The sequence below is a fragment of the Ctenopharyngodon idella genome, chromosome 5 (assembly GCF_019924925.1).
Source record: "Ctenopharyngodon idella isolate HZGC_01 chromosome 5, HZGC01, whole genome shotgun sequence".
NCBI lineage: Eukaryota > Metazoa > Chordata > Actinopteri > Cypriniformes > Xenocyprididae > Ctenopharyngodon > Ctenopharyngodon idella.
The window spans coordinates 37,745,384-37,770,019 of record NC_067224.1 but is presented as its reverse complement, the minus strand read 5'-3'; the positions used below and the strand labels follow the sequence as shown (position 1 = coordinate 37,770,019).

Below are 24,636 nucleotides of genomic sequence, written 5' to 3'. Positions count from 1 at the left end.
ATCATTTCCTTTTTCAATGCCCAGAAAGGTACTAAAGACATATTTAAAACAGTTCACGTGAGTACAGTGGTTCAGTGGTAACTGACTACCTTTAAATGGTAGTCAGTTACTAATTCCAAATTACATGACAAAAAGTTAGTAATGTAATCTAGATTACCCATTTTTGGTAATGTTTTCTGACTACTTTTTGATAACCGTGACCATTAACTGACATTAGAGAACCATGAACTTAATTTTATTATTACTGACTTAATTTCATTATTGACCTAACTTATTAACTTAAAATCTCAGGTGGTACTTCAAGTAATTATATTGGGTCAAAGAGGTTCAGCTAACAAAAAAGTTGGGGAATTCCTGATGAAATGATGTGAATTTGTAAATGTTACTGTGCTTGTAAGACAAAAGCCTTCCAAAGACACTAATACATGGTAAAATGACTCACTGAGTGATCATTTAAATAATAACAAATAACGAGGAGCTGATTAGATGTGCAATGTTGCAATGTGATGCAATGAAAACTCTGAAATGATTTCTGTGATGACTAGCTGGTCTGTGTGTGCGCAATTCAACAAACCTGGAAAACCTTCTGAATAAGCAGTAAACTTTTTTTTTTTTTTTTAAGAAAGGAACATTTAAAAGATAAAGAAGTTGATCACATAATAATAATAAATAACGTTCTGCCATTGTGAAAATAACATGTAATCATAGAAAAGTAACTGTAGTCTGATTACGAGTATTTCGAAACGTAATATAATCTAATTACAAGTACTTAATTTTTGGAATCTGATTACATAATCCAGATTACATGTAATCATTTACTACCCACTAATATTACACTAAAACATGCTATAATTTAAGGATAAAATAATCTAACCAAGTTTCAAATAAACATGCTGTGATTAGATTTCTGCATTAAATTGTTACTAAATATGTTGTAATGTACCTACCCATTTCACTTGATGACTAATATACTTAAGTAAAATTTAACTGATCTGCATGGGTTGTATTTAACACCCTTCAGAATATTTTGATATTAAAATAATGCTCCTTTCATCACATCTAACTAAAGGTATTTTCAAGTGTTGTTACTGTATGTATGACCCTTTAAACACACAATTTTAATAAATGCCAGAAAAAAAGCCTTTTTTTTTTATAATTGTTTATTGATCAAGCAGCACAGTTACAAACATGTTATGTAATTCCTTTGACACTGTATAAAATGTACCAAAAATGATTTTAGATAAATGCACCTAATCTACAAAAAGCAAGAAAGAACAACAAATGCTCAAAATTGTTACTGACCTTTAAAAATTTGTTTTAACATGCCAGTAACCTTGGTCTTTACCAATATTGTAGAAATGAGATAAAATAAACATATGAAAATAACTCCTTAATCGCATTGGAGTAACAAATATTTTTCTTAATATACAATTTTCTTCAAACCATGATCTCAAAAAGCACCTTGACAATTATTCTAATGCTGCTTTGGTGCCCTGAAAAACTCTATCACTATATAAAGAAAACCATTAACATAAAAAAAGTGTTAGCAAAAGCAGAAAGTCTTGCACGCACGCACGCACAAAGTAACCCTAATCATTAATCTAATAATCTATATGTTGATGCTAGTGTTTCTGTTTCAGTATCTCTTTCAAAACATTAAGCTTATTTGTAACAAAGATATATTTCTCTCTAGAAAGAGCTTCATTCATTTACCAGATATGATTCCTGGATTTATTAGTGATTGTGCGAAACAAAATATAAATCAATTAGTGCATTTCTTGTTGCATGAACCCCTACAGCTGAGATTCTGCATTAGCTCATTATAAAGATAGCTGGAATAAGTTTTCAATGCCATTTTAAAAGCATTTTTGGGCCCCTCAATAATCAAAAGGTTATATGAACAATTGTTTCAAATCAGTTTCTTTGATTTGATTACTATTTGTGTATGTATTGTGCATGGTTCACTAGTAGTGACCAAAATATGTCACAAAACAGCAGCCTATTCTCACATTAAACAAATAGCAAGCGAAACTGTAAGGCCACACCGGAGCTGGGCATGTTTTAGAGCTAGCAAAAAGGCAGAAATGTCACAAGAAGAGTCAAACTTAACGTCGTCATTAGACAGACAGTCGTATAAGAGTCATTTCTTTATCAAACTGTAGATCAGTTGACAAAGCGACACTACAACTTCAACTCTCATTCTTATCGGTTTGTGGTCAAATTAAAGCGAATCAAAAGATCCTGATAAACTTAACATGAAGAAATTCAAAAGTCGCGTATCTGGATTACTCAAAAATGGGTGTATCCCACAAAAACAAATCCAGGTCATACAATTCACTCAAAAATATAAAATAAGATTATTAAATTATAAAATAAATTATAAATCAATATATTATATTTTTCAAAGTCCAGGTCAGAAAAAAGTTTTATAAACTATAAACTACAGTAGTCAACATTTGAAGTGGATCAAAAAAGTTTATCAAAGTTGTCCTAAGAACTAAGTTGTCCTAAGAAGAAGGTTTTAGGACAACTTTGATGAAAGGTTTTGATCCACTTCAAATGTTGACTACTATATAATATAGGCCTATAAAACACCAGTGCACATACATACATACACATTTATAAATGAATGTGTATATATTATATATATATATATAAACTTTATAGGCCTATATAACGCCAGTGCGTTTATATATACACATACATGCGTATATATACACTTATATACCTATATGTATGTGTGTGTGTGTATGAATGAAGGTTTGAATGTATGCATATTATATATATATTATATATATATATATATATATATATATAAATGAAAGTAATTGCATTTCAGTAATTGAATTCAGTATTAAAGTATTCATTTCAATATTAAATGCAATTACTTTCATTTTTTAATCAGCAGTAAAGGAAGTACAACACAAAGTATAAATACTTTACTGTGAAAAAATTATATTTAAATAATAATGTAATATAATATACAAAATTTTGTATTATACCTATAAGAATTGAGGAGAGAGGCATGCACTTAATTGTTATAAAAATAATGTTAGTGCAAATAATGTTTGATGGTTATAAATATGGATTTAATTTCCTCTATGCAAAAAAAAAAAAAAAAAAAAAAATTGTTTATTTTTTCTTTAGAATTTAGCATGAAGTATGACCTGGACATGTTCTTGAGGAGTTTAGTGAGATTCACCCCAATAAGCTACGTGTAAACAACTGCTTATGATTTTAAACAAAAGAACCCATCATAACAGTTTGACTTCAGTATTTGCAAGATATGTTAGAAACACTCATTCAAAAGTGATCAGTATAATCACCATCAGTAACTGCTTTACTAAGTGCAATGTTGACACCAAAAGTTGCTACACCAATAAAATTCCTTTTGCTTGACCTTAAACAGGGTTACTTAAGAAAAAAAACCTGATTCTGACTACACTGGAAGACTTTTATGTGCAAAAGTATTAATGATTTTTGCAGAACATAATGGCAGCAGGTAAACCAAACGGGATTTCCGGTTACAAATAATCATTACCCCTGAAAAGAACAACTAAACGTCCAAAATCAATAGCATCCTCTAAACTTATAATTCAGTTAAGAAAAAAAGTGCTTCATATAGTCCAGCATTAAAATGCTGCATCAATGTTCTTTCAAATCATTCATGTAAATACTTTGATTCTCAGTAATGGTATATAATCAGCACTGCTGTTTCTGCAAAAGCAAAAAGTTTTGGCCTTTTTTTGAAGCGCAAGCTCTCAAATGCTGTGACTGAAGCACCTCTGGTTATGGCAAAACAGTCATGTGGAGTAATACTTTGTGTTAGTGGCTCAAACAAGATCTATCATCCACCGTGAAGGTCTTTTTCTACTGTCTTCAAGCTGAAGATGTAATCAACCGCAGCCTCAACTGGACATGTCCTTCCTCTGAGCTTGAAGCATCTCGGTCACGCTCACAATATCTTCTTCTGGGACCTGAGACCAAAAAAGGTTTAGATTTAGATGACACAAAAACACAGGGATGATCACATCCTATCCAAATATGCAATATTTGTTAGTGATGTCACATGCGGTCAGCTGAACAACACACGCTGGTATGAAGTGTTTTTTAGGATGGGAGTAAACAGAGATGCTGGATGAGATCATCTCATACTCACATGGATCATCTCTCACCGATAACGATGCATGTGTTCACACAGATGCATGCATGGAACTACATATTTCATAAGATGTGTTTCATGAAAAACCCTTCCAAAACAGCTGATGTCAATGGTACAGAACACCATAGAACAATGCAGTGGTCTCGGGAAAAAAAGTATTTAAAAAAGTATTTTTAACTTGACACATCTTAATGCTTGCGGCAAGACGTTTAAACAGTACTAGTAATAATAATAATAATAATAATAATAAATATTAAAATAATTTAATAAATATTAAAATAATTTAATATAAATTATTTTATATATTAATCAGGTTTTATTGATATTATTATTAATATAAGTAAATACAATTATTACTAATAAGAAGAATAATACATTTAAATAGAAAATAATAATAAAATAATATAAATAAAATAATAAAATTAATAGTTAAATGAATAATAATATTTATATTGATTTATACAGTGGTTAGTTCCTGTCCTTGATTCTGATTGGTCAATAGCTGTGTTTTAAATCACGATAAAACACGGCTACGTCCGCTTCGCCCAACGGTTCTGTGCATCACTACACAGCACCCTTAGCAACCACCCTTAACAACGTAAACTGTTTGTTCTCAAATTATATTGTTCATTGAAGCTTACTGTATTATGTAGAAGAGTATTGTGAGAAAGAGATCGAGTGAGCGAGTTTATTATGCATTCAGATTTAGCATTTTCCTTCAGGTCAGTCCTATGTTCATAATAAAAAATCTGTTTAAATGTCCGATGCATTATCTTGTCCTTTTAACAGTTAAGGGGTTTTCCCGTAGTCAAAGCATTTGTCAGTTGCGTCTTGTTCCGTGTTCATCTTTTCAATATAAAAGTCTTTACTACTGACTGACACACTCATAAAGACAGTCTTTGCCGCCATCTAATGGCGTAATAATGTAACTTCTGTTGCTGTTCACGGTCAGGGACTATTTTTTCCGGTGGAAGGAAGGCTTTTAGTAAGAGTTTACTTCATGAAAGTTGCATTGTTACATATTTTTGGCTTTAATATATGTATTGTGTGGTAACTGTTTTATAAAAGCAATAAGGTACTCGAGGCTAGTGATGTATCATGAATAAGTCATGGCTGAAGGGGGTTAATATTAATATTAATAATGATGTAAAGCAAATCAATAATTATATATTTAACTACTACTACTACTACTACTACTAATAATGCTACAAGTATTAAAATTAAATTAAAATGATTAAATAATTAAATAAATGAGGGTCATGTCCAGGCAGCATGAGCATGTACTGTATACCAACAGGTATGATCAGCTCCTCATACATTACTACTTCATTTACTATAAGGTCATGTGAACATACACTTCCGGTGACAGGGCAAGCTGCACTGGCTTCCACCGATGGATTACATCATCATTAATGTAATCTGTATATAGCAATGCTATGTATGGCATGTCCGTGTGTGTAAAAAACTTCCTCTCTCTGACTTGAATGAATCATGAAGGACACTTCTTTTCTTAAGTGTAGGCTTTGTGACAAAAAAAAAAATCCTCCTACATGTTAATGTAAGGCAGAGGTTCCGTAACTTTTTCTGTCAGCATTTTCCTTGAAGTACACCCTGAGATTTTAAGCTAAGATTTAAGCATTTCATTTCGATTGTTTTTATCTTAAAATTAATATAATACACGGTTGTGTGATTTGGCCAAAAAAAATATTGTAATTATTTTGTCACCTATTGCGATTGTGATTAAAACTGCAATATGACATTTCATTTCAATATGAAATTCTCATATTGCTACTGCAAAGACATCCAGACACAAAGAACAAAAATATTAACTTTTAAGGGTGTTCACACTCGGGTTCACTATTTACAAGAACCAACACACATGACAGCTTACAATACAATGTTTATGTCTTACTCTTTACTTTCAAATGTTCAAACCTGAGCTTTTAACATGTCAAATCCTTAAGCTTTTATTTTGGTGGAATACTGGGAATAAGTAAAGCGAATAGCACACACTGCATTTACGAATGCACTTTAAACTCACAGTAAATGTTACTTCTCACAAACTCCATCTCTGCAAGCGCTGTGAGTCGCTCTGAAAACAGTATTATAAAGTGTACGCGTGTAAATGAACACAATTCCGCTCTTCACTCCAAGACACTTCTTTAAATTGCGATTTAATAAGCTATAGTGCCATTTCAGTATTATTTTGATTATTTATGCATTCGCATTTGTTTATTTTAATGTTACATTTGATTTGATTTCCTGTTTGGGAAACCCTGCTGTAGGGAAAAGTCCATGTGAAACGGATTGTTTTGCTCATCTCACACAACACAATATTTTATAACCTTTTACTAATTATGAGAAGAAAGAGATAGTGGAGAAACATGATACCAGCACAATTAAGAAATTGGTTGCCTGAGACAATGGTCAGTTATACAAAACTCTTTAACATTCATAAAATGTTGTGATTGACCAATCAGAATCAAGTATTCCAGAGAGGTCCATCCTTTTCACATTTCCTGACTCATGATAGTTGGGTAAACCTCTATAGCGGTGAATGGGAGAGGACAGCACATATAATTTTTGTATTTGCATTTGCTCTAATAGCAAAAGAAAAAAAATATATGATAGCATTTCCACAACTTTCCAAAAGAGGGAAAAAATATAGATTACAAATATAGAAATATAGATAAAATATTGATTACAGTAGTCAGAAGAGGGAAAAAGGTCAAATTTATCATCAAACCCTCAGCCGTTAGTGTATTAGATTTTTAAAAAATAAAAATATTAAAAACTTCACTAGATTTGTGATGTTGATAATCACAGTCTGTGAAAAGGGTCCATACAGTACAGTTTAATATTAGATGATAAAGCTGATGATCTGATGAGTAAGAATGACCCCTGACCAATAGGGAACCAGACACAGTTTCTGCTAAGATACTTATGGGTTTCCAGGAAAAGTGGAAAGGAATAGGAAGCATGGACAACCAGATGATCTGATTTCACATGACATAATGGAAATAAACAGAGGCGGTGTTGCAGAAATCACCCTATCAGATCAGATTCTGAAATTCTTCTGTTTGCCGATTACTAGGCAACCATTAGTCCTCCCATTGGCCAATGTCACACAAATATCACAAATGATTCAAATATACTAAATATAAAAGCACTAGACCTCCACAGACCGAATCACAAAATAAACCCAGTCTGGGTGATCAGGATCTTTTATTAATTTATTTGTATGTTAATAATTCACATATTTTGCATTATATTGACCACTGGGCACCCTCATCGGTTGACTATTACACAGAGCTAAAACATTATGGCCTGGTTTCACAAACAGGGCTTAGATTAAGCTTTAGTTCAATTAGGACATTTAAGTAGCTTTTATAAATGTGCCTTAGAAAAAAAACCATCCTGAGACAAAAACATTGACACTGACAGATATGTCAGTGCAAGTTGCTTTCCGTTAAAACGGCTCAAACAAATCTGGGACTAGGCTTAAGCCTTGTCTGTGAACCTGGGGGTATGTGTGACAAAAAGAGAGAGAAAATATAAGACTTACCAGAGCGTGATCAAAGCTGAAGGTGCTAATGTAATACGCTGATATATCACTGTCTGCAAGAGGCTGAGAGATCTGAGCAACTATCCCACATTCATCTGCAAAAGGAGACAGAAATAAGTCTCAATAATTGGGATAAATCACACTTTCTGATTTAATCTATTCATTTATCACTCAGCTAAGCAAATTTCACTATTGTCTGGACTAGTGATTGGATCAAAAAGAAAAAAACATTAAAGTATGCATCACAGTCTCCACATTAAGTGACTGATTCTGAATGATCTACATAGTCAGCAACTATGTGTCATTCAAAAGGTTGACTACATGTGAAGTACATGAGAGACTTAGGGTTAGGCTAGGCTAGGGATTCCCAAACTTATTTGTCAGCTGAACCCCTTTGGCGTAAAATATTGACTTGAAGTACCCTCTGATATCTAATTAACATTTAGATTATTATTATTAGATTATTATTATTACATGCAGTGTGTAATAATGCAGTGTGTCTGTAAAGTCTCAAAGATCGAAGTGCCCGATAAACTGAGTTATTGTCTCCTAAAAGAACCGATTCTTGCTCTCGAATTGATACGGTAAAACCGACGCCATCGTTACTGTTTGTATCACTGTGTATCAAGTGCTAAGGAAGCCTCCGGAGGCGAAATTCAGATATGGTAAAGGGCATTTCGTTTCCGACAGGCACTGTAACCAGGCCATCTGACCAATCAGAGCAGGGTAGGAGGGGTTTAGAGACCTAATCCTTTATAGAAACGTCTCAGACACTGTGAGAAAAGAGGTGATGCTGGAATGTGTTATGAGAAAATTAGAGTGTTTTTTGACCTCGGATGCATGTAAACCAAAAGTGCCTAAACGTTTTACAATGAAGGCCCAAAAATCAAACTTGATCTTGACCCTCTTATCTCCCAATAATAAGACCAACTCTGGCCAAAAGAAGGTATCTAAAAGCTCACCGAAGCCGAGAGGCTGCCCTCCTATTCTCACCATCCTCCAGAGCTCACCAGAGGAGCTGGTGAAGAGAAGATCAGCTGGGAATCTGACACAAACACACACACATTTTTATTTTTATTTTTTAAGATTTAAATGTGCAATAAAAAAAACTTTGATATTATCACCCCTTCATGACTCTGTGTGGGTCTTACTGTCTCTGGGCTTCTGTGTCCATCACCAAGGAGATGTATCCATCAATCAGAGAGAAGGAGAAGAACTTGATACATTCAATGTCCTGATCAACACTGGCGCCCTCTTTGGGACTGCAGGAGAAAAATGAATGAAAAAAAAAAAAAACTCAATGAAAACAGCACATAAATATGTTGTAGACATCATTTGATTTAGTACTTGTTATCTTTGAATATGCCTGCAAATTTTGTTATTTCAATAAATGGTTTACTTTGGAAAGGGAATTTATTTTTGTATAATTGTTTTTGGAATGTAACTCGATTACATATTTCACATGATTCAACTTACCCCTTGACATGAAACAGGCAAGTCACTTTTCTATGTCTCTGTGTTGCAAATTTTTTTAATTCCAGTTTAAAAGAGAGGTACGTTACATGGAGCATTGTATTCCGATTACAGTCAAATCTGTATAAAATCTGAATAAAAACGTCCATGTAAGCATGGCTGCTCTTAATAATAATGAGTCCTAGTTGTACCCCTTTCTCATTTCTGCCTGCTTATTAGACAAAACTTACAGCATGTAAGTTATATCAGCAGGCAAATTGTGCAATAAACTGAAATTAGTTCAAGGCGCCTCTTGGTGGCAGTAAACACCAATCAATATTGGTCTGCTATCATTGGTGCCAATCAGGTGGAAAGGAAATACTAAATTCAAACCAGTGAAAACAGCATCACCACTGCATGCCTTTGCAGCAGCATGTGTCATACCTGTTAGAGTAAAACAGAACATCTATGAGTGTGGTGGCGATCGCTGGCAGAGTATCCGGATCCAAACTCATTACGCAAAAATGATTCTCTGGAATCAGCACCGGATGAACTGTTGCATGTGGAACTGAAAACACACAAAATAACACTTTAAAATGTCAAAAACAATACTACCACTTGGAATACTAACACTTGTTTAATGCACACTGCGTGTCAATGCAAAACGCTGGTAAAATAATGAATTATACAGAGAACAGTTAAGTGTTAATTACATCAAAATGATATTCACTACAATATAGTTTTAATAGATTGTCTTTTTATACCAGGGAGTGCATTTTGAAATCTTAAATGTTTTCATAGTGTAAGGAACTCTTCTTAAATAGATAAATTTCACACTATATGTCCTCTTAAAAAAAAAAAAAAAAAAAAAAGGAACAAAATAAAATTGGTTTAATTAATAGTTCACCCAAAAATGTTGTCATCATTTACTCACTCTCATGTTGTTCCAAACCTGCATGAGTTTTTCTTTCTTCTGTTGAACTAAAGAGAAGATATTTTAAAGAATGTTGGTAACCAAACAGTTGACGGCACCCATTGACTTCTATAGTATTTCTTTTCCTATTATGGAAGTCAATGGGTGCCGTCAACTGTTTGATTATCAACATTCTTCAAAATATCTTCTTTTGTGTTCAACAGAAGAAAGAAACTCATACAGGTTTGGAACAACTTGAGGGTGAGCAAGTAATGACAAAATTTTTATTTTTGGGTGAACTATCCCTTTAAGGGCAAGATGTGTGAATACACTACCACTCAAAAGAAATGAATACTCTTATTCATCAAGAATGCATTAAATTGATCAAAAGTGACATTAACAGCATTTATGACACAAAAGATTTCTATTTTAAATAAATGCGGTTCTTTTGAACTTACACAAAGAATACTGGGGGGAAAAAATGTATTGCAGTCTCCATAAAAATATTAGGCAGCATACTGTTTTCAACATTGATAATAAGGGAAATGTTTCTTGATCAGCAAATCAGCATATTAGAATGATTTCTGAAGGATCATGTGACACTGAAGACTGGAGTAATGATGCTGAAAATTCAGTTTTGCATCACAGGAATAAATTATATTTTAAATGATATTGAAATACAAAAACAAGTTATTTTATTTTGTACTAATATTACACAATAATATTGTTTTTACTATATTTTTGATCAAATATATGCAGTCTTGGTAAGCATAAGAGACTTCTTTCAAAAATCATACCAACCCCAAACTTGAACAAAAGTGTTGGCTGTCTCACCCTCTCTTCCGTTTCGTTGAAGGCCGTCGCAGGCATCCTGACTGTGGACAGGCACCGACTCTCCCCCCTCTTCTCTGAAAATATTAAACTCCTCCACTAGAGTGTCCACCACCACCGACAAGTCTTTCTCTCGCACCTACAACACAAACATCCCTTTCAGTAAGTTAATAACATAGTCATAATTGCATTTTTAGCATATATTAGCACTTGTTTAAAAAAAAAAAAAAAAAAAAAAAAAAACCATAACACTATTTTACAGTGTCCTTGTTAAACATGTACTATGTAGTTACTATAACAATAACTACAAATTATGCATAATTACATGCAACTAACCCTAAACCAAAACCTGATCATAACCCTACAGTAAGTACATGTAGTTAATTAATATTACTCAGTACTTAAATGTATAATAAGGACGCCATTAAAAAAAAAAAACAAAAAAACAAAACAAAACAAAACAAAAACATGCAAAATCAAACAGTTATGAAGTTTGTGTATGTAGCGCCCTCTGTGGGTGACTATTTGCATCAAATTTTGTAAAGTTTGGACTGCATTAAGGATATATTAGTTAATTAGTCAATATTTAGCCACAGTGTAATTGCAAACTTTAATTGGTTGTCAATTTTGCAAACTTTAATTGGTTGTCAATTTTAATCTATGAAAAAAATATAAATAAATAATCAAATCACTTATTTTTACAAACAAAATTTCATGCAAATTGGACACACTGACAAAGTAAGCTTTTAAAGTTGGAAAACAAGGATTCAGGAAAAAAAGAATTCTGATTCTAGCCCATAAATCTCCAGAGATCAAAACATAATGCTGAAAGACCACTTTCATTACACATCTACCAACTTATTAAAAACAAAAGGGTCATAAAATTGTAAAACATTTACAACAATCAGGCGTGTTTGATGTTAGAGCATGTTTCCTTAATACTTTATTTATTAACACTGTTCTGTGTCTCTGGGTTCAGCCAAATGTCCGCCAGCTCCAATCTTGGCCTGTTGCTTTCTTTGCTTAGTTAATCACAGCACAAAGCTATTTTTGTATTTTGTTTTTTACCAAAAACAAATAATTACATAAAAACATTTGAATAAAATAATACTGCTGCATTCCTGTCATGTCCGAATTAGCATAAACAATTTTCACAATTCACATTTTTTGACAAACTCATAATTACAAGTTGGAAAGTTTATAAAATCTCCAACTTCGACTTGAGCGTTGTGACATGTAAAAACAACCCAAAATGGCAGCAAATTCAACATTGTTTTATCCACCTCAGAGCCTTAAACATACACAAACATTTCAATTTTAGCTTAAAATAAACAGCATTAAATATTATGGATACTTTAAACACAATATTTCCAGCATTTGGCAAAGTTTAAACTCATCCAATTATTTCTAGGAAAGTTGCTGACAGGCTTAAATAAGAAATATATGTGTCAATACGTTTCCATCCAAAGTTGAGAATTTAACTTATGTGCAAAATTGGAATATTGCATAAAACATTTGCAAATAAAGCACAGTCTCCATCCCATGTGTTAAGAGAACAACATTTCTGTAATAATAATGGAAGTTGCTGTAATTGGGGAAGCCAATGTGGCTTTTTTTCCTCCATCATAAATCATCTCGGCATTTCCATCCAGTGTTTTTTTAATGCGAAAATCCATAATTTGCATTAAAATAGGTGGATGGAAACATAGCTAATGATCTCAAAGGCACAACACACTCGCTTACCAGAATAAAGTCGGTTTGATAGGTTGAAAGCATGAAGACTGACACATGCTGCTCGGCCAATGGAGCGATAACGGACTTGGCAATCTTGGTGACACCCACGGCCTGTGAGCTGCTGGAGGCGTTGCCATTGGAGACGACATTGAGCGGGAGCCAAGTAGAGCCCTCAACCTGTAAGTGCTCGGACGGCTGTAGCTCTGGAGGAAGAGGATGATGAAGAAGACCATATCAATCAAACATACCAGATTTAAACAACAGGTTTACGTTCACTTCCTTTACAACCCAAACACATTTTATGACATATTTGTAGAAAAAAAAAGCATATTTTCTAGTGAAGAACTTCATTGAGAAACTCATTCTGCATCAAATGACTGACCCCAAACTTTTGAATGGTAGTGCATCTTGGGATCTTTTTGACCTTAACCAATGAGCAACCACCTAGAATATTCTAGCATTATGGAGTTTTTCACATGCAAACAGCATTTAAATTTTCGCCAGAAAATGTAAAAATATAATTGCATTACCCTAAGCATTGAAACTAGTCTAATGAAATTACATTGACAGACTAAACCACAAAGCACAACAGGAAGTTATCTCACAAATGCTGATTCTGTTAACACTCTAACCAATCCGGAGTCTATAATTATTCACAGAATTACAGCAGGAAGTTGCAAATGTCTTTGTGGGCGGGCATGTCACTTTGAGAGTATAAGAGTTCAGAAATTAACAGGGTCATTCTATAACCCATTAACATCTTGCACAGAATTATACGTTTTGGACATGCACACCTCTCAAAATGACAGAAAACATTTTGTTCTCATATTAGAACACCTGCAAACAAACACTGCCTCTGAAACTTTGTTCCTACATAGTTGTTTTTGCCTTCCTGCAGATTATGAGAAGAGGAAAAGGTTTTTGCTCTAGAGTCGCAGGGGTTTGTCAGCACTGAGGAAACAGCTGTTTGGAGCAGAGGCAGAGGACAGGGTTATGGAGGGGCTCTACGATAACAGCCAAGAACTCAATGTACTGTTCCACCTGTCCACTGATCAATGCTCCCGAGTCAACAGAGCTCGATTGAGGGCTTGAGGATCTTTTCAGCGTTCAACAATAATAAGGATATTTTTCTGCAGGTCTGATTTGGCCAGTAGTTCAGATTTGCATTTGCCCTGCAAATAATTTCACAAACAAATAAATAAATAATAAGGTTAAAATAAACATTTTATTTTGAAAGAAATTAATGCTTTTAATGTGTCCTTGCTGAATAAATTGATCAAAAATGACAGCAAATATAATTATATTTTGGTTACAAAAGATTTCACAAAAATATTAAGCATAACCCGTTTCAACGGAGCACCGAATCAGCATATTAGAATGATTTTTGAAAAAAATTATGTGACACTAAAGACTGCGGCAATGCCACCACAGGAATAAATTGCATTTAAAATATATTAAAGAAAATAATTTAATAAAACATATAATATAATATAATTACTACAAATTGCACTTAAATATAATTACTAAAATTTAGTAGGCCTATTTTTGATCAAATAAATATAACTTTAGTGAGCATAAGATATTTCATTCAAATACATTATATACCGAGATATATTATATATATATATATATATATATATATATATATACACATACACACAGTAAATATAGTATTAGCAACAAATGACTGATTCATTGGTGCTACTGCTAATACAGTAGATTTTGATCTTAAAAGTCAAGAACTAATATATTTGTTTTGTTTTATAATGAACAATGAATGAATAAATAATGAATGTTCAAATACAAACAGCATAATTTTTAATAATTAAAGGATTAGTTCACTTTCAAATGCAAATTAGCCCAAGCTTTACTCACCATCAAGCCATCCTAGGTGTATATGACTTTCTTCTTTCTGATGAACATAATCGAAGAAACATTAAAAAATATCCTGACACATCCGAGCTTTATGATGGCAGTGAATGGGACCCACGAGTATGAGCTGAAGAAAAAGCTTCCATCCACATCCATCATAAACGTGTACTCCACACGGCTCCGGAGGGTTAATAAAGGCCTTCTGAAGCGAAGTGATTCGTTTGTATAAAAAAAAAAAAAAAAAAGCCATATTTAAACAAGTTATGAAGTCTAACATCTAGCTTCTGCCAGAACGCCTTCCATATTTAAATTACGGAAAAACGGAACTGGCGCTGCGTTGAATAGGGAAGGCGTAGGACATACAGCGTAAGCTTTTTGAAGAATACGGAAGGCAGTCTGGCAGAAGCACTTGCAAGGCGAGCATTTGTGTTTATAAAGCATATACATTTTTATTTTTTTTTAGAAAATGACCGATTGTTTCGCTAGATTAGACCCTTATTCCTCGTCTGGTATCGTTTAAAGCCCTTTGAAGCTGCAGTGAAACTGTAATTTTGACCTTCAACCGTTTGAGGTCCGTTGAAGTCCACCATAAGGAGAATAATCCTGGAATGTTTTCATCAAAAACCTTAATTTCTTTTCGACTGAACAAAGAAAGAAATAAACATCTTGGATGACATGGGGGTGAGTAAATTATCAGGAAATTTTCATTTGAAAGTGAACTAATCCTTTAACCTTTTTATGTACTAAGTAAAATCACGGAAAGCATTATTCTGTCCATATTGTTGAAGAATGTCAAAAATCCATTTCCATATTCTTCACATTTCAATATGGAATGAAAAGACTGATTTCGACTTGAATTACACTACCAGTCAAAAGTTTGGAAACATTACTATTTTTAATGTTTTTGAACGAAGTCTCTTATGCTCATTAAGGCTGCATTTATTTCATAATAAATACAGAAAAAACAATAATATTGTGAAATATTATTACAATTTAAAATTATGGTTTTCTATTTTAATATACTTTAAAATATAATTTATTTCTGTGATGCAAAGCAGAATTTTCAGCATCATTACTCCAGTCTTCAGTGTCACATGATCCTTCAGCAATCATTCTAATACGTTCAAAAACATGAAAAATAGTAATGTTTCCAAACTTTTGACTGGTAGTGTATTTAGTCAAAGAATAAATTAAGTATTTAGATACCGATTATGGTAGGGTGATACAGGTTGGTAAATCACACTTATCCAATCATGGCTGTTCACACTGCATATATGCAATGCAAATAAGAATGTTAACCAAGGGTTTAGAAATGTACAGTGTGAAATGTCAGATTATGAATCCCCAGGATTAAATGTTGACAACAAACACAGAATTACAAAAAAAAAAAAAAAAAAAAGTATATAATTTTCAGTATATTTCATGGCAATGTGTGTCGTCATCAACTGAACACAACACGGGAGCCTTAAAAGAGCAGTGGTGTGTGTTACCTTTAAATCCCTCCTCGTCGAGGACAACGGTGTAATTTTCCGGAGTTTCTGTGAGGCTGAAAAATTTGCATCTGAGAGAGAGAGAGAGAGATAAGGCACAGGAGAGAGGGAAAACAAATAAAGGGAGAGAGAAAGAAACAAACCAAACAGACAGATCAGACATTGCATAATAGACAAAAACAATGGCAGATTGTTGTAAAGAGTACTCCAGCAGGGAGGCGTGGGCTGGAGAGAGAAACCACATCAGACCCCTTTGCAGAAAAAGTGAACACTGTTTTTTTTCCCACTTGAAGTTGGAGCCAATATCTGAAATCCATTCATATGGTTCTGCATTTCGATTGATGCTGAATTGGTTTGTTGTGATGGATAAATTTGAGTTGCTGAAAGTGCACATTAAGAAAAGAACACAAGATTGAGTGCATGTTTGTGTGAATTGCTTTCTTCACGATGGGGTTTGACCCAAATACTTTAGGGGCCTGTGCAGGAGCCCAGAACAACATGCTCCACTTCATTCAGTCAGATCTATTGTCTAAGAGCCACAGAGCTGAGAAGCAGCTGGGAGTCATGGTGGGAAAAAAAAATGTTGAGCTGTTGATTAGTGCAAACGAAATCTAGACTGGTTCATTAATTTCAACTGAAACCAAAGATGAAATACAGTAATACGGATTAGTTATGTACAGCAGCAGTCATGTACTCTAATAATGTTAATTTATTACGTTCAATCATGACAACTCGGAGTGAATAGATTTCAACCAGCATTTTATTAGCATGGAGGATGGAATGTACAAAGGCTTGATTTTTGGCGGACGAGATCTGCTACGCTGCTGCTGAGCAAATACATAATTGTTCAGTTTAGTCAAAATAACAACAAAGGAAAGGCTGCTGCAGGATGATAGAACCCCTCATAGCAGATCTCTACAGGTGGCGCTGGGGAGGAGACGGGATGATAGGAGTTCTCATATCGTGCGGCGTGCTGATCGCAGCTAGGATACGATATAAATAAAGCTATGTGAATGAGTAAGTACCTCCGATTGGTTGGTGTCGCAGTACTGAAAGAACCAATCAGCGATTGTTAGTTTCATGACTGAACTTTATATTTAAAAATAAAATATACACTATAAGTTTGGGGTCTGTAGGATTTTTTTTTCCCCCCTGCTCACCAAGAACGCATTTATACACTAAAAACAGTAATATTGTGAAATATTATTACAATTAAAAATAACTTTTTTATTTTAATACATTTCAATGTTGAATTTTGAGCTGCAGTCTTCAAAGCCACATGATCCTTCAGAAATCATTCTAATATGCTGATTTGCTGCTCATGAAACATTTATTATTATTATTATTATTATTATCACTGATGTGCTGCTTAATATTTTTGTGGAAAACATGATACATTTTTTCAGGATTCTTTCATGAACAGAAAGCTCAGAAAACATTTATTTGAAATAGAAATCTTTTGCAACATTATAATATAAATGCCTTTACTGCCATTTTTAATCTATTTAATGCACCCTTGCTGAATAAAAGTATTATACTATAATACTACTTTTTTATATTTTTTATATTGTATAGTATTATACTACTTTTGCCGCCTCAAAGTTTGACCCCTCTGACTTTTTTATTCTAGGAAAACAAAAGGAGAAATTTTGTCCTGGATGCTTTTTTTCCCCCCCATGCAATGACTGAAAGTGCATGCAAACATTAGTTTTGTGAACTAATTTTATATTTATTTATTTATTTATTTGCAATAGAAACCACTAAAACTCAATATGGCTTTTACTTCAGTTTTCAGTTCTTGCAGTTGTCCACTAACATGGCCCACAGCACTGTTTAACTTTCACATGAACTACTCCAGTTAAGGAAGACTGAAACCCTATCAGACCACCAGTGCACCAGCCCTTATTTGAATGAAGAGCTGTGATACTGTACTGACACCGACCCACAGGCCTTCAGTCACACAGCGGCCCAGTGCAGCTGATTCCTGTGCTGTCTGCAACTCAGCAGAATACAATCCGGACCCCAATGACTAGGCACATTAAACCAAGGGCCAAACAGAAGGGAAATAATACATCCCCACCCTCAGGGCTAACTCAGCACAGCAGCATTGTGTCAGCTAGTCTCACACTTCCTAACAACATCTAGAGCTCCCAGGGTTCAACTTCCTGCAAGCGCTCTTAAAGCCTTCTGGAAAAAAAGAGAAATATAGGAGTGGTGTTAAACCAACATCCTCCAGAAATGAGAGAAAAGAGAGAGAACTATGTTTGCTATATTAGTGCACTCTATTCCAAGTCTTCCCAAGTCAGAAAATAGATTTAAAGGGGACCTATTACGCCCCTTTTCACAAGATATTATATAAGTCTCTGGTGTCCCCAGAATGTGTCTGTGAAGTTTCAGCTCAAAATACCCCACAGATCATTTATTATAGCATGTCAAATTTTTCCCCCAATTGCATGTGAGCAAAAACACAGCGTTTTTCTGTGTGTCCCTTTAAATGCAAACCAGCTACTGCTCCCGGCCCACTTTCCAGAAGAGGGTGAAGCTTTATCAGCTCAACGACAACAAAGCTGGAGAATGTCACGCAGCCAAAATGACGATTGTCAGTATTGGCAACAACACTCTACTACAACAACTCTTCCTCTACTCTAAAGCAGCCCAACATGGCCTAAATAGTGATCTGTGCAGCCAATGACAGAACAGTTAGCATGCTTTGCTCGAACTTTTGCCATGGCGTTAGAACTGGTACACCGCTGTCGCTTGCGAAAACAAAATGTCTGCGTTGTGGGTGGAAACGTGCAGATTAAGGGGCGGTAATATTATAAAAAGACCCCCTTCCTACGTCACAAAGGGAGCGAAATCAGAGCGGCTCGTTTTTTCACATGCTCGCAGAGAAAGGCTTACCAAAACAAAGTTGGGTTGTCCTTTTTCAAATTTTCTGGGTTGGTAGATGCACTTAAACACGGAAAAAGTCAGATTTTCATGATATGTCCCCTTTAAGTCTTATTTACTGATAAATCTTTACATGTACCCTAGCTCTCCTATAAAATAACAATGGGTATCATTCACTAAGAATTATGTGAATTATTTGTATGTGTGTAATTTTACAAATAACATACAGTATAGAGCTACACAATTTGGAGGGGAATATAATTGCAGACAAAAATTGTGATTGCGATTTAAAATTTGACAACAAAATTCCAGGTTTGCTGTACTTGTTTGTAGTAGGGTAGTCAAAAGTACCAACTTTGATACCAAGTCTGTACTGAAATTATAAAAAAAAAAAAAAAAAAAAAAAAAAAAAAAAAAGTGACGATAACAGCATTTCCCCCCCCCAGTGTTTTGAGTGCTATTGAGCGGATTCTTAAACATCTCTTTTGAGTCCATCTAGGGATCCATTGATAGATGCCTGCTTTCAAACACTCCCGCATGTATCTGTGTATGCGCTTAGTGAAGAGCATCAAAGATGTCTATTTACAACATGTTTTTTAAGCATTGATCATTGTAGCCAATACCAGACATATCTGTTGAGCGCGTGAACACAATGGCCAATCACTGGTGTTTAAGAAGTCGCTCAACAGCGCTCAAAATGTTAGGGGGAAATGCTGGTATCGTCACATTTTTCAAATTTCAGTACCGACAGTACCAGCAGGGCTACACAATTTGGCCAAAATTTTGTGATTATATATCAATATGGCTATAATAAAATAATAATTATTATTACTGTTATTACTACTACTACTACTACTACTACTATTAGATGAAAATATAAAAATTACTAAATAAAAACAAATAAATATTACCATTGTAATATTTCACTGTAAAATAAAAATTGTGAATGAAAGAAAAACTGTAAAATTACAATACTAATTTATTGACATTAAACCATCAAACTTTTATTTTGATGGAAAATTGCTGGGAGCCCTTTAAGCTTCTCTTTTGTTGAAAAATGTTTCTCATTACTAGTTTGGGAAGATGGTTGGCACATGCATTCCCAAATGCATGATAAAATGACCCAAAATTTAGAGCAGATGAAGAGATGAAATTTCTGCATCTGCTTATTTACTACTGAGCCGAGCTGCTTTAAAAATGCTGCAAACACTGACGGATAATGATCTGCTCATGTGTAAGAACACATAACTCTGAGGCATAAATTTAATTAAATCAGAGCCCTTGCAATTTGGTAATTGCACTAAGCCATATCACAATTTCATTTTATTTCAATTAATCATGTACAGCCGTGGCCAAAATTGTCAATGACATAAATTTTGTGTTTCGCAAAGTTTGCTGCTTCAGTATTTGTAGATGATTTTTTCCACGTTTCTATGGTATACTGGAAAACAATGATATGCATTTCATAAGTTTTAAAGGCATTAATTGGCAAAAACATTCCATTCAATATTTACAGTGTTGACCATTCTTCTTTATAACCTCTGTAATTTGCTCAGGCATCCTGGATATCAGCTTCTAGGCCAAATCCTGACTGATGGTGATCCATTCTTGCATTATTAGTTGATCTAAATTTGTGGACTTCTGCTTGTTCACTTTTTTTTTTTTGAGGATTTACCACAGGCTCTCAATGGGATTAAGATCCAGGGAGTTACCTGGCCACGGATCTAAAATTTCAATGTAATGTTCTCCAAGCCGCTTCATTATCACTCTTGTCTTGTGACATGGTGCTCCATCATGCTAGAAAATGCACGGATCATCACCAAATTGCTCCTGGATTGTTGAGAGAAGTCATGACCTCACTGTGCTGCAGATGCACTCGAACCCACCTGCTGCCAATACTGAGCAGCTCTGCACTGGTTGTGACACGATTCCGCAGCTGACTCCGCAGGAGGAGATGGTCCGGTGCTTTCTGGACACTCTGGGACGTCCTGAAGCCTTCTACACTGCACTTCACTTCACTGAACCTCTCTCCTTGAAGTTCTTGATGATCCGGTAAATGGTTCTTTCAGGTGCAATACTCTTTGCAGCACATTCCCTGCTTGTGAGGCTATTTTGATGCAAAGCGATGATGGCTGCATGTCTTTCTGTGAAGGGAACCATTGCTAACACAAGAACACAATGACTGGAAGCACTTCTTCCCTCCTTTTATTGCTAACAGTCTGCTCTTATAATCCATTCAGAATGATACTGACTTGTACTTGTTTACACTTTCTCATGTGCTGATATGATGATTAGTGAAATTATGTTAGCTGGACATTTTGTGCCAGGGCCAAAAAACTGTGAAATGTGGGTTGTGGTGATAAAGTTCATTTTTTTGGCTAACGAAGCTTTTTGCTTATTTAAGCAAAAACGCTGCTTATTTAAAACGCATCTTATCACTCTGTCCAATAATCTAGAAACAATGTGAATCAACACAACTGAAGCAGCAAACTTTGAGAAATACAACATTTATATCACTGCCAATATTTATGGCCACGACTGTATTCTAAAAGTTATATATATATATATATATATATATATATATATATATATGTGTGTGTGTGTATAATATTTCAGCTTAACATGTTTTATATGGTTGATTTTTACGTACAAGTGGTTTCAGTTGTTCCTACATTTTTTTCATAAACTTAGAATAAATTTTTGTACTAAAGTTATTGATAAATCATAATTTGTTTGGGGGGAAAAAAAAACAAAAAAACGTTTGAACGCAGATTTCACTCACTGTGCTCAAAGCTGTACATGTGGAGAAAATAACATTAACAGATGAGATCTTGTGTTTGTGTGAGCACTCCTGACCTTTAAAAGCATAGACCACCCAAAAATGAAACTTGTCACCACCACCTACCACATTTCACCTGTCATATTTGGTTGCAATACACATCAAGAACCAATGCTGCTTGGTGTCAGTAGCTTTGTTTCCATGCATCTATTTTCATATGCACATAAAAAAAAAAAATGTATGCACTCAATTGAGCCAAACGTATGCATTCAATTGAGTAAATGTTTTACCCGATAAGAAGATATTCGCATAAACTACGATGGAAACACATTTACCGAATAAATCCCTCGATGCGCAACAAAAAAAACTCACGTGACTTTGCCTCAACTGGATGTGATTGGATAACTGGACTAACCAGCGGACCAATTTCATCTGTGCTTTATTCACAGATTTTTTTATGCAATATTCCAATTTTGCGCTCAAGTAAAATTCTCAACTTTGGGTGGAAACACTGCTAATGACATCAAAACTGGCATGACAGGTTTGAATATGCACATATATTTGAGAGCTAGAGGAAAAGAAGATTTTCAGTGAAAAACAACATGCATTTTAGTCTGTTCTTCACTCAAAGTGATTGGAACAATATGAGGGTGAGTAAATGGTGACAGAATTTTTGGGTGAACTATCCCTTTAATTTCTGAATTTTAAGATTCAAGAAAAAAAAAAAACATTTAAAGATTTGGGTTTAGGAAGTGATATGCTCAACTCTGGAACATTATCTGTAGCATTCAAGGTTCTGAAAAGTTCAACAAGATATGGCTGAACGAACCAGAAAAGGCATATTGAATACACAAACAAATCTTTTTTCTAAGCTCTGTGGGAATCCAATCCTGAAAGGCCTTTCACCATCCCACAGACATGAGAAAAACAGTCAATTCAACGGCATTAAGCAGATACTAAAGTCACACGATGCCCCACAAAATACTTAAATCAGCTGTATTTTACAACCCAGAACATTTTATTGCACATTTTTTATTGCATATTTGAGTTTATGTAACAGCGTTAGATGGACAAAATAAGAGTGAGAGACAAAAGCACACAAGCTGCACAGATTCATGTAGAAAAACAAAACAAGTAATGCAATCAGAACGGATCCTATTTACCGGTCTTACTGGGAATAATTCATTAGTGAATGTTATTCCAAACACACACACACAAAATACACACAACTTTCCTTTTCCGTAGATGTCACTTTGGCCATGTGGTTTATGTAGTAAGATATTATCAACCCAAACCCTAACTTTTATTCAAGTGTAAAATAATGAGAGAACTGCACACATTAACACAGAAAAAAAAGTAATGTTTTGATATTGCAGTAAAAATTATGTTTTAATTGTGCAATGTCTATTCCACACTCTACTTTGGAAATGCATTGCACATTAACTATTTATTCAGCGATATAAATTTTAAATATGCGATGTTATAGTGTTGTCAAATCAATTAATCGCATCTAACATAAAAGTTTGTGTTTATATAATATATGTGTGTGTGTGTGTGTGTGAGAGATACATATAATATATATATATGATATAATGTACAATTTAATGTCTGCAAATGAGAGACAGAAAATTACAGAAAATATTTTCACATAACATTTACCAAAAATGCAAAAGCAGCAGTATTTGTCCCCACTGTATACGCCTATGAATTAGAAAAAGTTTTTATTTTGTCCCAAGTTAATTTACTCTAATGGAAGGTTAGCATGAACATGTAACTTAATGGATGTATGTCAAAACCTACATGACCAAATATGTGCTAGCTCACTAGTTTGAGATACAGCCATTATATCAAGCCATTTACATGTCTGAGCACAAGAAATTGCGCACTTTATGAAAACAGCTTCCTTTTAGCCATTTAAGAGTGTAACTGTAAGCTTACAAAGGCCTCATGATTTGACATTATTTGGTTATTTATCATTTCTCCAAACTAACCAAAACAGGGTGAGGCTCTTAAGTTGCAGTTGGAAACACTGTAAACAGGCACACTATGTGCTTGAATTTGTGTCTAGACAAGATATACTGCACCATCAAACGCGTAAAAACATGTTTGGAAACTCATACAGGCGTTGACTGTTCTTACCTCGTCCTGTTTCTTAAAAATATCAGTTTGATCAGGGGATGAGTGTAATGTTCCAGACCAGATTTGCTGATACAAGTGACCCTCAGTTTGTGGTCCAAGATGTGCAGGTCCATCGTTTACTAGTCCACCAGAAAGACGCCGTTGAATATGTATTCTATACAGTGCAGGTGGGCGCGTTAAATAACGCAACGCAAGATCCGCCTATATGATGTTACAAGCCCCTGCGCTCGCAAAACGCTTCATCCTCGTGTATTGGGCACGCTGGTGGCTGGGTGGTGGGAGTGACAAGTTCGATGTAATTCGATTCGAGAAATTATTGGAAAGTGGATCTAAAAAAAAAAAGTTTACAATGGGATGTACAGTTGGCTTCCTCCAGGGGGCGTTTGGAGCCTTAGAAAGCTAATTCGAATTCACAAAGCTGCTTATTTGTTGTTGTTTTTTGGAGATATGGTGTTATTTTTAACTATTATTTTCAAGGATTGTGACCTGACAAATGAATAGATATCTACCCTAGCAATCTGTGTAAAATGGTTTTTAAAAATCCATATGAAGTCATCACACCTGATCGTGATACCACAAGTGATTGGTCGATCCTGTCCCGCGCTGAGAAAAGAAACAGCTATCATATGACAACGCCTTCTATAGTTCGCTTCAGCAAACATTCCAGGCAGTAATTTACACCTCAAAATGACATGGATAAACTGAGAAAAACGTTTATTTTAAAACAGGAACATTTTATTTAGATCCACGGAATCTTAAAACATCCGCTTCGCGAAGCCCCGCCCTCCACGAGAACCCTCTTTTCAGTCT

The 24,636-nt window shown here is 34.5% G+C and overlaps 1 protein-coding gene across 1 annotated transcript; it reads right to left on the bottom strand.

Annotated features, from left to right (window-relative positions):
* Window positions 1-1,142: 1,142 nt before the first annotated feature.
* castor1 (cytosolic arginine sensor for mTORC1 subunit 1) lies at window positions 1,143-24,137 on the bottom strand. Its single transcript, XM_051894922.1, has 9 exons — window positions 23,827-24,137; window positions 16,020-16,090; window positions 12,667-12,860; window positions 10,927-11,062; window positions 9,624-9,747; window positions 8,879-8,989; window positions 8,690-8,772; window positions 7,728-7,822; window positions 1,143-3,977 (listed from the first exon to the last, which is right to left on the bottom strand). The coding sequence occupies exons 1-9, from the start codon at window positions 23,937-23,939 to the stop codon at window positions 3,909-3,911; spliced, it is 996 nt and encodes a 331-aa protein (XP_051750882.1). The 5' UTR covers window positions 23,940-24,137; the 3' UTR covers window positions 1,143-3,908.
* Between the last annotated feature and the right edge of the window lie 499 nt (window positions 24,138-24,636).